This window comes from Leiobunum rupestre, chromosome 2, assembly GCF_980474605.1.
Source record: "Leiobunum rupestre chromosome 2, qqLeiRupe1.1.hap1, whole genome shotgun sequence".
Classification (NCBI taxonomy): domain Eukaryota; kingdom Metazoa; phylum Arthropoda; class Arachnida; order Opiliones; family Sclerosomatidae; genus Leiobunum; species Leiobunum rupestre.
Window position 1 is genome coordinate 85,717,555 of NC_143385.1, and position 16,220 is coordinate 85,733,774.

The following is a 16,220-nucleotide window of genomic DNA, read 5'->3' on the forward strand; positions in this document are numbered from 1 at the left end:
AATCAATAGCCAATAATCAAGACGACGACCAATAAATTGACGAACTGTTCTCTTGTACGTTTTTTGTGGTTCTATTTTTGTCGAAGTAGGCACTTCAATAACATATTCAAGAAAATCGCCCAGATGCAATACTTTCGAGAGCCAGGATCTGCAAGTTACTGTTTATATGGGACTTGTTGAAATAATGGAAACTTTTTACCTGTAAATAGAACGTCGTGTTTTTGCTAAGATTAATGGTCATCTCTAATAACATGGGCCTTTTCATAATACAGCTAGCAATGATAGAGCCTCCACTTGATTTAATACGTCGAAAAAAACTACCTGGTTAAAAGGAAACAATTTTTGCGTGAAAAGTTTCTTTTATTTCAACAATACACACGGTAACATGCGGGTCCGGTCTCTCGGATTTATTACTTCTTGGCAATTTCCTTGAAGATGTTTTATTGAAGCGTCTATTGTAATTGTCAGAGCGGATAAAAAAAGGAGTCGTTACCAATTAGTGAATATATCTACTTTTGATTTCATTATTTATTTTTTAAATATTTAGTACCTTGTGAAAGTTATTGGGATATTGTTATTTTTTAAGTGTAAAGTAACAAGACATACTATTAGCATAGTTAATCATTTGTTAAACAATTTATCCACTCACTGATAAGATAATCCGAGTACAGTTTACATGTAGACCGCGTAAGCAAACTAATTCCAGGAAGAGTGGCGTCACCTAGGAGGACCTAATCATACAAATTTCATACCTTTCAAATGGAGTACTACGAATCAAATCTAAAACATTTTAAGGTGCATTTCCTCCTCACGGAATGCTGAAATAGTTACTGAAATAATGGTGTTAGTTAAAATTTAGTTAAATTTTGTGTTATTTTTAGTTTAATTTGGTTATTTTTGAATAATTATAGTTTAATTTGGTTATTTTTCAAATATTAGTTAAATTTTGTGTTATTTTTGAATAATTATAGTTTAATTTGGTTATTTTTCAAATATTAGTTAAATTTTATGTTAGTTTTGTTAAAATTTTGGATAATTTTGTTAAATTTTAGGTTAGTTTGGTTACAATTAGGTTAATTTTGTTAAAATGTAGGATAATTCTGTTAAATTTTAGGTTAGTTTTGTTAAAAGTTAGGTTATTTTTATTAAATGTTTAGGTTATTTTTGTTAAGTTAATATAGGTTAAGTTGGGTTAGATTGGGTGAGGTTAGGTGAGGTTAGGTGAGGTTAGGTTAGGTTAGGCTGGGTTTTGCTTTATGGTTTTCTTTTTGTCAAATAAAAATCGTTGATTGAAAAATACATAATAAGGTACGTCAGAAATCCATATCTCTACTTGGAATGCTTATCCTGCCGTATCGCGTACGTTGTTGTCTGTTAAGTTAACATTGTGACGTCAAAAAAACCGTCAGCCACATCGAGAGGAAAATCTGCCGCGTAAGCTTTCCAAGTTGAGGTATGGGTTCCTGGGTACGTACATATGAAATAAATGGGAAACATTTTGCACATTTTCAAAATCTGTTTCACTAACTTTCGTTTCCCTTATATAAGTTGATGACGTATTAGTTCCGTCAATAAAGAGAGCTAAACTAGAAGCTTTTTTAGTCTATGTAGACATTGTTGAAAGCCCTTTTAGTAAGCGCGTAATTTCTTAGTGATTTTATTTCTCGCTTCGTAGTGATTTTTCGTATAACGAAAGATGCACGTGAGGGAAGAGAAGGCGAGTCCCGTTATCAGAATGTCAAAGGCTATTTTCAAATCTTTTAAGCCAAAGGCCAAAGATTTTTCTTCTTCCTGGATGATTTCCTGTTGGCCGTCGTTCTTGTCCGTCCCTTGGTGGTCGTGCGGGAAGCCCTCCAACACCACTTTATTTTTCCAAAACTTGATCAATCCGGACTCCACCAAGAAACGAAGTCTGTTCACCAAAAATAACGGGAATAGTTAGTGTAGGGAGCTGTTGGCTCGCGTGGCATGAAAGGCTTTTCACCACCCTCCCACGCATTGTAACCCGGTCAACTGATTCAAAGGCATTAAAAGTCGCTTTTTAACCAATGGTGCCTTGGGTATTAGACTAGCTGGTTATAAATATTATAATAACAGGTAAAGACAAATAATTAAAACCACTTTCGTATTTGATCCTATTTGGTTTTTTAGTTGAACGTTATAATCGTTATTCACCCTAACTTAAATTTTCAACTAACAATATTCTAAAACAGGGTTCGTACAAAATTTACGGAATTAAATTCCCTGACCGAATTGCCAAATTTTTCCTGACCATTTTTGTAGAATAAATGAAATGTTTGAGGTAAAAATCTTGGAAAAAAGTTTACTTTCAAAAATTTATTTGCCTGATTTGTTTGAGGTCATTTTAAAATTCCTTTACTTTTGGGGACCATTTTAAAATTTTTCCCTGACCTCTTGGAAACCTTTTAAATTTCCCTGACTTTTCCCTGACCTTTGGAAACATTTTCAAATTCCCTGGTTTTCCAGATCGTGTACGAACCCTGTAAAACGACCTAACAAGAACCATTAGTAACCCATAATTCGTAAATTTGACTCAATTTTAATAATTGGAAATGGAGTATTTCTTTAAACGTTGTTTAGGGCATACATGCTTAATTCAATAAAACCTTACATTTTATTCATGGCGTATCTGTAAGGATAACCTTTCCTGGTGCCAATTCCGTAGCACGTGGTGTAATAATAGTCTGACGACATGCGGAAAGTGTTCGATCCGGGTGGAGTCAAAGCTTGAGCGTGCGCCTTCAGAGCTATTCCGGAGAACACCAGAGCGTAACATTCCCGCAGGGACTTGAGGACACCTTCTTTGAGGTTGCGAACCACCAACTTGGACTCGTGCTTAACCATGGCTTTCCGGATCAGCCCGAAGGACCCATCATCGGAATTCTGTTCAAAAATAAGCTCGCTTTTAATGTAGCCAAACTAACCTGTCAAGAGTTAACGCCATTGTTTTATCTAGGAGCAACAAGCACACGGATAATACAGCTAGCCTTTAAACACGCTAATGCAGTGTTGTGTACAAATTTCATTGAACGAGCCTTTACGCTGACCATTTTACGGAAAGGGGGGAAGACATTTTCCGAATTTTTCCTTTCCCACGGCAGCAGGCGCTAAAGCGTCTAACCAATTAAAATTGTACACAAGAAAATGCACGACTTTTGACGGGTTGCGTTCTCCTTGTGTGGTGTGCTGTGTTTGTTGCTCCTAGGATTTATCGACCTGTTTCGCGGCAAAACGTGGGAGCCGCCATCAACGCTCACTATTGTGATCAGGATTGTACATAAAACACTAGTCACGGCATTTGACTACTAAAATTAATCGAAATCTGGGGGCTCACTAGTCAATTTGACTAGTGAAAAATTTACCTAAATATTCATAAATAATGCCGAATATGGCATATCATAAATTCATCATTTATCAATCCCATTTTATTTATAAAATTGTGATCGGCCAAAGTCATTTAACTCAAGTGATAATAAATTCCTATTTTAATTCTGACGGGTAAAGCAAAATGTTGGCTTTCCTTCTTGTTTTTATGCCCACATTTTTACACCCACTAGTCAGTGACTACTAAAATAAATAAGGATAGGAGACTCACTAGTCAGGTTGACTACTAAAAAAAAATATTCTTATGCCCAACCCTGATTGTTATGGTATAAGGTGACTATAGTTGTGACAGTATTTTAGGAATATTCTGGAGTAATCCTACATTTGTTTGGTACTTTCCAGTTGTATCTAAAGTAACCAATCTGATGAGAGTATTTCCCAAATGCAAAAGATATTTTAACTGGAATATTTGTTCTTTCATTCAGACTTCGATATTTGATCGTTATACTTCGGTTAATTTAAAAACAATTCTGGTAATATTTATGAAATAATATTGTTGTCATGATTACCAATGGAATAAATACTTGTTATCATGATTACCAATGGAATAAATACTTGTTATCATGATTACCAATGGAATAAATACTTGTTATCATGATTACCAATGGAATAAATACTTGTTATCAAAATTTAACAATGGATTAAATACTTGTTGCTAAGACTACCGATGGAATAAATACTTGTTGCTAAGACAACCGATGGAATAAATACTTGTTGCTAAGACTACCGATGGAATAAATACTTGTTGCTAAGACTACCGATGGAATAAATACTTGTTGCTAAGACTACCGATGGAATAAATACTTGTTGCTAAGACTACCGATGGAATAAATACTTGTTGCTAAGATTACCGATGGAATAAATACTTGTTGCTAAGACTACCGATGGAATAAATACTTGTGGCCAAGGTTACCAATGGAATAATTACTTTTTGCCAATGGCGCTGTTTGCTTAGAGGACCTGTAGCTCGGTCACGCCATTATTGGCGAAGGTTTCCTCATATATCAACCTTGGGTATTTGAATCTCTACTATTTAATTAATATGATAATTTCCACTATGGCTCAGTAAACATTTAACAAGTAGACTGGCACGTGAAATATAATTATAATCCTAAGCTGCTACAAGAATGATATTTAAGGCTCACTTTGATATTCATGAGCATTGTTGAGCCGTTGACGGTTCCGCCAGCGCACGTGCCTTTGGATAAGGCCGTTTCCAACTCCTTTTGACTGTCGATTCCTTTCTCAAGCAAGTCCACGTTGAACATGGATATTAAGCTGGTTGAATAGAGGATCATAATGACGATGGCCATGACCCACCAGCTGAACAAAACGACGCGTAATTTCAAGAAGGACTCCGCAAAGAAACCATTTCCTTAGAAATTTTAGAAAACTAATTAAAATTCGGGAAAATTAATTAATTTTTAAGATTTGAGAAAATTAATAAAAATTGGAGAACATTAATCAAAATTTGAGAACTTTAATCAAAATTTGAGAAAATTAATTTAAATTTGAGAAAATTAATTTAAATTTGAGAAAATTAATTTAAATTTGAGAAAATTAATTTAAATTTGAGAAAATTAATTTAAATTTGAAAAAACAAATTTCAATTTGAAAAAATTATTTAATATTAGAGATTATTAGTTAAAATTGGAGAAAATTATTTAATATTAGAGAGTATTAGTTTTAGAAAACTAATTAAAATTTTGGAAAATAAAAACATTTTATAAAATTTTTAAAATTTTGAAATTTCATTAGCATTTGATAAAGTTCATTAAAAATTTAGGAAACTAATTAAAATATAACCAGGAGCTAGTAATTCCACTATGGTTTCTTTGTAGAATATCATTTGCCAACGCTAAAAGTCATGTAAATAACACCAGACTTTACAACCCAATTTAAGCCGGTTTAAGTGCTAGTTTTGAGCCATCTAAGGCTATGGGCTCAATACAGCTTGAAACTGGTTTTCATGGCAAGATTATTCTAATAGTCCTTTAAATAAAAGGTCATTCATAGCCGATTATAGAGTTTGTGCTGCTGCGACTAGACAATCATATGGTTTCTCTTTATCCTGTAAAAGCTGATAATTTGATATGCATATTGTCCTATAGGCGCTTCAATAAATCATCCTCCCAGGAAATCGCAAAGAAGTAATATTTCCGAAAGCCAGGACCCGCAAGGTATTGTTTATATAGTGCTTGTGGAAATAATGGAAACTTTTCACTTGTAAACACAACGTCGTGTTTTTGCCAAAACTTAATATGTAAAAAAAGCTACCTAGGAAACGCCATGGGGAACGCTTGTTGCTGCCGTCAAGGTGAAAACTTTCCATTATGTTAATAAGCACTATAGAAACAGTGACTGGCAAGTCCTGGCTCTCAGAAATATTACTTCTTGGCGATTTACTAGGAGGATGATTTATTAAAGCGTCTATTGTATTAGTCAAAACTGGCTAGCAGGGTTTCAAGGCCTAGTGTGACCATGAATCCTCAAGGAAGCCGGTTAGACAGTGTGATCGTGGAATAAATTATCCTTTAAAAACCTACATTACGTGGCATTCGTGACCAATTAATAAATTTAATAATAAAGATTTAACCTTGTTGAAATAAGGAACCCCAGAGGAATAGCACGACGGTGCTGTACGTGACGCTGGGCTCTTCGAACATCAGGATGAGTTTCAGTGTGATGGACACGGCCATGAACGAACATATTGCTCCCATCCACACCTGCAAAGAAATTCGTTTGATAGGTTATATTTTCGAAAAAGTTTCGAGTTAGCCTTCAGACAGGCATTGGTCTCCGTTGACAAATGTGATTTAAAGATCAGCAGGTTTTCGCGGAACACCATTTGGGAACCGCTGCTCTAATCCTACTGTCTCCTACAAAATTTGTTCGATTGCGCCTTTGCCGCGGGCGTTCCTTCGAGCTTAGTGGCCAAGTTGATTCGTACAAAGACTATACACTCTTTTCCGCAGTATTTTCCTGGGCGCGTCCATGTTTGGTTTTCCCCCTTTCAGCCCCATCTTCCATTACGGATACCCAAAGAGTGGATGCTAGACTCCCCGCTGAGGGCAGAGGCAACGGCCGAGGGGTAAAATAAAGGCGCGAAAAAGAGTGTATTCTGCTAAGCAACTTAGATCGTAGTATAGCGTAGTGCTGATTTCTCTGAGTGTGAAATGACCATGACCTACCCCTCCCAAAATAAGACGATCGCCCGCTAGGTTATATCAAAATGCATTAGATATCCAACTAACGGTTTAGCGAATTATTTAATTAATTAATGGTATTTTTCAATGCCTCCTTTTTGTTATGGTAGAATGTATTTATTACTACACGGTTCTATTGTGCTTCAATCGTGTCGAAATATGTCAGTTTTGAGGGAACCAATGAGATTCAGAGGAGGGCAAAAATTGTGTGCGCTCTTTTATGAAAATCGTCTCGAAACGAGCAAGCACTTCAAATACGAAGATCAGTGGATCTTGTTCAGCGATAAAGAAAAATTGAGCCAGCTCAGGCTGAGAGCCGAATAGTCAACTCAGTCAGTGATTGTTGATGGCGAGGTGAGCGAGATCGGCTGATCGACGCGCTAGCCAGCTCAATTTTAAGCACCGCGTCCTCTAGCGGCGGGATAGTTCGTTCACTAGAAAGCGCTGATGGCGGGCTGAGCGAGATCGCACCGAGAGAGGCAGTAGCAGCATTGCTAGACGTACGATAATTATCACAATTTCGAGCTAATTTTTGGGACGTACGATATTTTCAATGGCGTACTATATTGTACGCATTTTTCGATTATGTACGATAGTTTTAAAAATGGCTGAAAACCAGTTAAAACTGCGACTTTTAAACATAAGTTTTCAATTGATCAAATTTTAAGCGCTATTAAAAATTTAGATTTCACAAGTTTACCGTCAGTATTTTACAAAAATTCAAATTAATCGCCAGTTTTCAGGTGTACGATAATTTATTTCTGAAATCGAATTTTTTTTGGCTTTGGTACGATAATTTGAGTTTCAGGAACTGGCAAAGCTGGGCAGTAGTTTGTTCACATTGGAATTTCGTATCACGCTATTATTATTATTAGTGAAAGGGGTGAAGGGCTAAGGACATGCCCGTTCGCGCACTTCCATTGTGCAACCCCGAACCTTATGACTTAAACAGCCCGATATCCGACACAAAACGGAGAATCCTCTTGGCCGGCATATTATAGAAATCAGAAGTTTCCATCTGATGCATACCAAGATGCTCGAATCTTTGAGCCGCGTAATAATCGCACCTACAAAGCACATGAGAGGCGGTTTCCGCCTCAGCCTGACATGCCCTACAAATTGGATCATCACTGATTCCAATCAGGTAAAGATGTCTGTTAAGGAGGCAGTGACCTGTTAGTAGGCCAACGACCAACCTAATATTAGGTTTGGTGAGCGAGAGCAACTCTTTAGCTCTCTGCCTAGAGGGGCCCGATATAAACTCTATAGCCTGCCTTTGGCCATCCACCTCAAGCCAAAGCTTGAGTTGACGGTCAGTCATAGATTTAGAGATAAGGCCACGAACTATGCTAGAGGGGATAGGGATGGCAGGTTCAGGACCAAAGAACCCAGCCTCTGCCCCCTTCTTCGCTAAGACATCGGCCTTCTCATTACCATAGAACCCCCGATGGCCAGGAACCCAATAGAGCTGAACTTTGTTGTTGGTGCCTAGCTCCGATAGGAGATTCAAACAGCTATAAACCAGTTTTGAGGAGACCTGAAACTGGTTAAGAGCCTTGAGGGCTGCTTGACTATCCGAATAAATTTGGATAACCTTGCCATGAAGCTTCTTTTTAAGACAAAAGTCAACACAGAAGCAGATAGCGGCAATTTGCGCCTGAAAAACACTAGCATAAACACCAAGGCTTTCAAAGAAGCCGAGATTGCTAGTAAGACAATACATCCCCGAACCAGAGACAGAGTGGGTCATAGACCCATCGGTAAACCAGACGTTTTCTCCTTTGGCCCCGAGGGTGCTATGATTGGCCCACTCCGTACGGCTTGGAAAATAGGTATTGATGATCATGGTGTACAGCCAGAAGACCACTTTAGGGCTAAGCCCCATAACCTGCTAACTGCACTTCTGGTACTCCAAAGTAACATCTTAGCCTTCTTAACTATAGAGTCAAGGTGAGGCTTCCACGTTAGTTTGCTGTCAAGAATAACACCAAGGTACTTCACCTCGGTGCTTTCGCTCAAGATAGTCCCAAATAAGGAGATATCATTGAAAGAGTTTTGCAACCTTTTACGAGTAAAAGGAACAAGAACCGTTTTATTAGGATTAACCGTAAGATCAACTTCCCTGCACCAACTTTCCACTGTTGCAAGAGCCCTTCTTACTAAATTGCTAATAGTGTTGGGGAACTTTCCCGTAAAGATGATGGCGATATCGTCGGCATAGCCAAAGCAGCGGCACCCATCCCTGTTTAGTCTCACCAAAAGTTCATCCACAATCAGGCACCACATCACAGCACGGCGAGAAAAGTTTTTTAAAAAAATATATTTTTTTAGTCCATTTGTTAATTCTATGCTGTTTTTAATCAAACAAATCGACTGAAAAATATTATTTTTTAAAGTTAAACAGACTATCCCGTCACTCAACGGGATCAGAAATTCCAATGTGAACAAACTACTTCCTCTATCGGCCCGATCTCGCTCAGCCCGCAGTCAGCGCTTTCTAGTCAACAAACTATCTCGCCGCTAAAGGACGCAGCGCTTTAAATTGAGCAGGCTAGCGCGTCGATAAGCCGATCTGGCTCACCACGCCGTGAACAACCACTAGCCGCGTTCACACATACCCTCTGCAACGTTGCGAGTGCTCCCGCAACGTTTGTATCCCGTCGTGTGAACAGTTACCGTTGCGCGTCCCAGCGTTTCAGATCGCTTCGGCTGAACCGCTTCGTCGACCAATTTGGCAGCGATTCGTGCCGTCATCGAGTCGGTTTTTGTGAGCCATGAGCCCTTTTTTACAAAAATCGTCAATCGTGATTTTTTTTGCTCCTAATAAAATTTGTATGCCTTTTTTAGAAGAAAATGTAATTGTCTATTTGTTTAAACAAGACAACAAATTTATTCTGGGTGCATTCATTTTAATTAGAATGTTTTGACGAACTCCATATTATATACTACTCATGCCCAATTTTCTTCAAAACTCACTGGAAATCAAACGTGTGAACAAAAAGATTTCCAAACGATAAGTACCGCAGCGAGATCGAAACGAGGCAAAACGTTTCCGAGGTTACGTGTGAATAGGGCTACTGACTGAGCGAACTTATCAGCGCTCACCCTGAGCTGACGCAGTTGAAGAGAAAGAAAATAAAATCATCTGGCCTGAGCGCTCGCTCAATTGATCAACCAAGTGAGAAAACTCTTGGACATTCATTTTAGGAAGTTGCTCCCAATATTGGCCAACCTCTGGGCTGATTTAACTCTTTAGGGTGAAGTAGCTTACTGTTAGAGCATGAGGTTGCTTGGAGCAACAATAAAAATCATCTCAACATAGTATAAAAATGCCTTATTGGTTTTACCAAGATTAATCACTTATTACTATTCAAATTGAATGTCAATAAACAGTCCGTCATGGACTGGATATCTTACCTCCATGGAAAACGGCTTTAGAAGAATGATTGCTTTGGGTAAGGGCAAAGGTGCTCGGACCAAGAAGGAGACGGCGTCCCAGGCATACGGGTAAGTGTAGTCGATGTAAATTTCCCTTTGCGGGATTCTACTCAATTGCCCAACAGCAAACTGCGACACCTGTATTATATAAAGGTAGCTGGTCACTTTTACTGTAGTCACTCGTCAGTATATACTGGAAAGCTGCGCATGGTTTTTTGAAACGAAGGGTGTTTATTTTCTAACATTGTAGCTATTATAGCGCCCTGTTTTGGTTATTTTAAAAACGATCGACTGCAACTAAAATCTACAGTATTTTCTTCTATTACTTTATCATTTACAAGTTCATTTACAATTAAATAGAATAGTTTTCGCTTTCTCCGATCAGAGCACGTTTTTCGTGTTGATTGTGGTTTTTAGACTGATTTCGAGTTTTTCGATGTGATTTTCACTCAGATTTCGGGATTTTGAAGTTATTTCATGATTTCTTAAAACACTTTCTCTAGATTGTATGGGGATTTTACGAATGTCGGACTCCTCGGGCTCAAAGCCCCACCAGAAATGGATCATTGAAGTTTCAATTGAGTGGAGGATGCAAGAAGTAAGCTGTTTTCTTTCGAGAAGAGACTGAATTCCCACTAAAGAAAAGGTTATCGACGTTATCGGGTGGTAAAGGGGGTTTCTAAGTTGGGAGAGCTACTATTTATTCCAGATGCCGACTGAAAAACATCTGAAATTACTTAATACTAGGCGCGACTAAACTTATTTAATGACGAGGCGATGATTAAACAAAACAACTTTATTATAACTGCAAGACGCTACACTTCGCGTAAATGAAAGTAAATTTCTCGCTAACTGGAGAGGTGGTCTCTACCGCGACCGATTTTCGTTGAGAGTTCTTGCTAACTGACTTAAGACCGACTATAGTCTCTTCCTTGACCGCTAAAATTAGTCTTATGTTCGGAAAAACCCCGTACAACACGGGATTTCTCCTTTCAATATTTTGGAAACTTTCCACTTCTCGGTTTCCCCGTTCTCTCCAAATACAATGGCGACAAGAGGAAAAAGAGCTGGCGGGCTTAACCCTCTGCCCAATTTCCGCGGCCCTACCCGTTTCACAATATTTATCAACTGGTGGCTCCCATACAGTAGCCTTGATTTCGCAATTACCATAAAAGAAACCAATTTTCCCACAAATAAATTCAAAATACAAATTAAACAGCAAAATATATTGATACAATACAGATACATATTAAACATACGCCAAATGGAAACAAAATAAATGAAATGAATTGAATAACAAATTATACACCAATTATTTACAGGAAAGGGAAGTTTTACATTTTTATCAATTTTATATTTTACATCACAAATTACACTATACAATAAATTTAAACACGCACATATTATTAACTTTGAATTAAATACTAAGGGGGTAAAAGAGGGGACGCGTTCTAACTATTTTACACCCACCCCTCTCATCCGGTACTTATTTTTTTTTTGACGAGTGATAACTAATTGACATCCGAGGGGTCGGAAATTTACCAAATTCCCGTACACTTTGTCTAAAATCGCAAAATCTTTAAACTCTCTCTATGGTAAATTAACATTGAAATCCCAAAATCACTTCAAAAAGTAATGATAAAATCGCCAAAATCTCTACGAAATCCCGAAATCCCGTACAAAATAATGGCAAGTGTCCGACCCCTCGTTGACATCTCTAACAACTTACTTGACAGCTCTGACAGATTGAGTGATGCTCATTATCAATATTATATTCAAAAACGGTCTGAGCCGTCATTCAAGCTGTCCACGCTGTCACTCCTCAAGAAATCGTCCAGTTCAGTTTTGCGGGGGTCAAAATTCGCGCACGAGAAATAGAATTTATCTTCTCGGCCTTTAAGAGTTTTGGGAATATTTGTTTTGTAAACGCGTGAAAATACGATATCAAACGAAACTCTCACCAGTGACACCGATGAGTAACAGCTTACACCGGTTTCTTATAGCGTTTTCCATTTAATTGCTCGAGATTCGCTCGGAATCTGTCTCTGACGTCATAGATCTGCATAGTATAACTGCAATATATTCTCGCGCTTTGTTGTTTTTCGTCTGCTAGGAATTTGAATTTTCGCGTTTTGGTCTGCCAAAAAATTATAAAAGGAATACGCAAAAATTTTCTCCGATCTCGATCTCGATCCGTTTATCTGTCGAAATCGGCAGATCGGTTTTGAGCGATCTCGGAGCACCCGAGAGCGGGAAATGGATCATGCAAAACTTGATCGGAGCACGCTAATGGAACATAAAAATGTTCATTAGACTGATCGAGAGCAGTCAAAGGGAAAACGCTATAACTGAACTGACCAGGTAGAGTCGGGCTTTTTATATATTAGTGTTCGGGCCTTCAAGTTTCCATTTTATTCGCAACAGCAAATCTCTACATACAGAAAGCTAATCATGATCACGTGTTAATCATACTCTTGGCAAGTTCACTAACTTTTAACTGTTTCTCAAAGAGCTCCAAGCGCCATCTACTGAAAAAATTTGAATCTGGGAGTCCGCTCTAGCATTTAGTACATGTGTCACATTAATAGCCCGGTGTACCGGTAAGATTTAAACCACACCACCGGAGGTCTATCATTGGAATGCCCTACGCCAGCGTCCACAAGCCCGGACAGGTGACAAATCCAGCATGGGTAGTAAAACGCCACTACTGATGGGCGCACCCTCGACTCAAGTCACTCATGCGGACCAAAGGCGCAGCAATGGGCCGACCAAGTCCCACTTCGCGCGCAGTTTTAAAAATAGCATTTAGTACAAGCGTATAAAACATAAAAAAGTTTTTCGGGTCGGGCCGGATTTCAATTTCATCGGGTCGGGTTTCAAATTTAAAACATTTTCTCGGGCCGGGCCGGGTCGGGTTTCAACTTTGGCGGGTCGGTTCGGGGCTGGTTTAAAAATTGGATTTTTTAATCTGGTCGGGTCTGGCTTTAAAACTCTCTACTCATCGGATTATATCTGAAAGCAGCCTAAGTCTCAAGGGCTGTGGAAAGTTTGAGCCCCGCTCGAAATCCTGGATACGCCCTTGCTATGATACTGATAGTTTATTATTTTAGTACTTATCTCACGATGCAGCATTCCGACGACGCCTGACCAATTTCCTTTGTTCATGTTTCCCCATTGCCCGTCAGGAGGAGCTATAAACACTGGCCTGCATTATTGGAAAAATAAATATACTAAGCTTAGAATGATTTTATCAAGAACTAATTTACGCAAGGAAGAACCTGGGACTGCTGCTTATAGCTCTGCTGTTATGATGTTATACTGACGCCCCGCCCCATTTTTGGCTCCATTTTGATGTTAGGTCTAGAACGCCATTTTGTAAAAGCAAAAGTAAATAGGGGGAGAAAGTCTATCACTGCCTTCAGATTTTATCTTCCACCATGTTTGACAACCTTTTTAAAGAGCTAGTGATCACGTGATATTTATAACCAATAAGGATAGCATATTACGCGCGAAGTAGGCGATTTGTGGTTTTCCGGTCCGCGCTCAAGATGAAAATTTTGAATTTTATTCCCTGGCAACCATGTCACCGCCTCGCGATTTCAAATAGTCTCTCTGTCAAATACTGACCATTATTTCCTTCGATAACGGTTGATTTTAATTAATAATTACTATATCAATTGTAAAATAAACAAAAAAAGCTCGTAGCTATAGCTATTATTTCGGTTAAACTTGCAAATTGTTAGGCATTAACGTCGTAGATTTACCAATTAGTCCCGATCTCTGCTCTTAGATGGCGCCACACTCTCCACGATTAACAGAGTGTTACTCCAGTTACGGTTTATTTCTTTTCAAAAGTCGTGTTATTATTTTTAAAATGTCGCATTTTAGTTTCTATCATATATCTACTTTATTTAGGAACTAAATTAACCAAGTTATCGAAAGCAAAAGTTTAATATTCACGTATTTTATAGAGAACTATTTTTCATCGTGGCGGAGTACAACCGATACCTTTGTGTCCCTGTAAAGAGGCGAGGGGGAAGTCATTTCCTTCCGAAGCCCAAAATTTTACCCCTCAAATAAGACATCGCGTCGTGCTATTGGACCCAAGTGCCAGACTTTCTCCCCCTATTTACTTTTGGTAAAAGGAATGCAAAACATTATTCGTAAGTATTATATTATAATATTATTTAATTATTGTAAATATAACATTCAGGAGATTGGTAGACATTCGCGTAAACGCCTAGAAATGGGTTTGCTGAAACTCTATTACTTTTTTAGATATGATATATTTTGTAATATTAATATAAAGAATATAAATTACTTTTCATTCATATTATTTTCTTGTTTTTCATTTTTATATATTATGTAATTTTAATTATTTTTAAAAGGGTAATAATTTTAGATTGAACACAGTATTTTCTAAAAATATATTTAGAAGTAGTTTGATTTTGGGAAAAAATTTACTATTTGTGAATAGATGTTTTCGATTTTGGTCAAAGATGGCGGCTTCTGAATCTTACATTAAAATTAATAATTAGACGATTTCAAGTTCTCCCTTACGTAAATCGGTTCCTAATTTTATAACTAAATTTATTAGTTATTATTATTATTTATTTATTTTTCACCGACTCAAATGGTGAAATGTTCATCATCTTCATGGAAGTTAACTAATTTGAATGAATTTTGTCACGTAACTTTGCATAAGAAAGCTTACTTCGTTAATTAAACCAAAAAGTATTTATTTATAATTTATTATTATTAAAACTATTATAAAAATTATTAAGGAAAAAGTCACCTGGAAGATCGCGAGGTGGATTGGAAGACCATTCTCCCCAATTATCAATAAATTCATTTTTGGTTATACTAAAAGCGAATAGACGCTTCAATAAAACATCTTCAAGGAAATTGCCAAGAAATAATATTTCCCAGAGCCCGGACCTACAAGGTACCGTTTATATAGTGCTTGTTGAAATAATAGTAACTTTTCACCTGTAAATAGAACGTCGCGGCTCGACGTGAAGTAGCTATTTTTTCAATAGATGTCGCTAGCGTCGAAATCAAAAGGTGGGACTTATAGGTACCCCTCGCGTTGATTGGATCGTTTGTATATTGCTCAATAACATAAATTACAGCAATTATAAACAATATTTTTACACCTGATATATAATTTAGGTTAAAGTTTCCTAAATAGAGTATAAGCTGTCTAACTATAATACTCTGCAATGGCTCTCTGGCGACGTTATCATTTGGCTATTTTTAATTTTAGTTTCCTTTGTCATAAATAGATGGCACCACGCTCTCCAGTAAAGTCGCGTTTTTCTAAGAACGGATAGATTAATGGCCATCTCTAATAACATGGGCCTTTTCATAATACAGGTAGCATGCAATGATAGAACCGGCCCTTGATTTAATACGTCAAAAAAAGCTACCTGGTTAAAAGGAAACACTTTATGTATACCGTATAGGTGAAAAGTTTATATTTTTTCAACAAGTACTATATAAACAGTCACTTGCAGGTCCTGGCTCTCGTAAATATCATATCTTGGCAATTTCCTTGAAGATGTTTTATTGAAGCGTCTATTGGGAAAGTAAAAAAATACGCGTGACGACGTAAATTTCAAAACTTTGAATAACGCTTACTTGAAATTGAACTTTTGGGCCATAGTTTTCATGATTTGGTTGTCAATTCCCGTTTCTTCTTTGTTTACGAAGGGGAAAATCTGCGTGTTAAAAAATATTTAGTTGGCAGTATATTTTCTTTGTACCTATAGTTACAGAAACGAAAATAACAGTTTCTTCTGGTATAATCGATCTATCTCAAAATTCATTTTACACGCGAAAATACGTTAGGGTAAAAAAGGCGGGTAAATAAGTCAGCTTGACCTCAAATGTATAGAGTAGAGGTAGTATTTCACACACAATTCTATATCTCTCACGTCAGCCCATTCACACGGAGCAGGTGGGACAATAGACTCTTCAATAATACATCTTCAATGAAATTGCCAAGAAGTAATATTTCTGAGAGACAGGACCTGCAAATTACAGTTACGTAGTGCTTGTTGAAAACAATTAAAACTTTTCACCTGTACGGTATTCAACAAGTGTTTCCTTTTAACCAGGTAGTTTTCTTAACATATTAATGTTTAACAAAAACACGACCTTCTGTTTACC

General features: G+C 37.5%; 2 protein-coding genes across 2 annotated transcripts in view; both read right to left on the bottom strand.

Moving 5' to 3' along the window:
- Positions 1-1,612: 1,612 nt before the first annotated feature.
- Positions 1,613-4,677, bottom strand: LOC149960198 (uncharacterized). Its single transcript, XM_090165189.1, has 3 exons — positions 4,551-4,677; positions 2,633-2,904; positions 1,613-1,912 (listed from the first exon to the last, which is right to left on the bottom strand). Exons 1-3 carry the CDS (start codon positions 4,671-4,673, stop codon positions 1,630-1,632), a joined length of 678 nt encoding a protein of 225 aa, XP_090021315.1. The 5' UTR covers positions 4,674-4,677; the 3' UTR covers positions 1,613-1,629.
- A 1,319-nt stretch (positions 4,678-5,996) lies between these two features.
- LOC149960199 (glutamate receptor U1-like) overlaps positions 5,997-16,220 on the bottom strand; it is a 33,735-nt gene continuing 23,511 nt past the window's right edge. The window contains exons 4-7 of the mRNA XM_090167409.1: positions 15,690-15,769; positions 13,125-13,254; positions 10,029-10,187; positions 5,997-6,131 (exon numbers count right to left, since the gene is read on the bottom strand). Coding sequence (XP_090023535.1) covers positions 5,997-6,131; positions 10,029-10,187; positions 13,125-13,254; positions 15,690-15,769 — 504 coding nt within the window. The remainder of the gene's footprint in view (positions 6,132-10,028; positions 10,188-13,124; positions 13,255-15,689; positions 15,770-16,220) is intronic.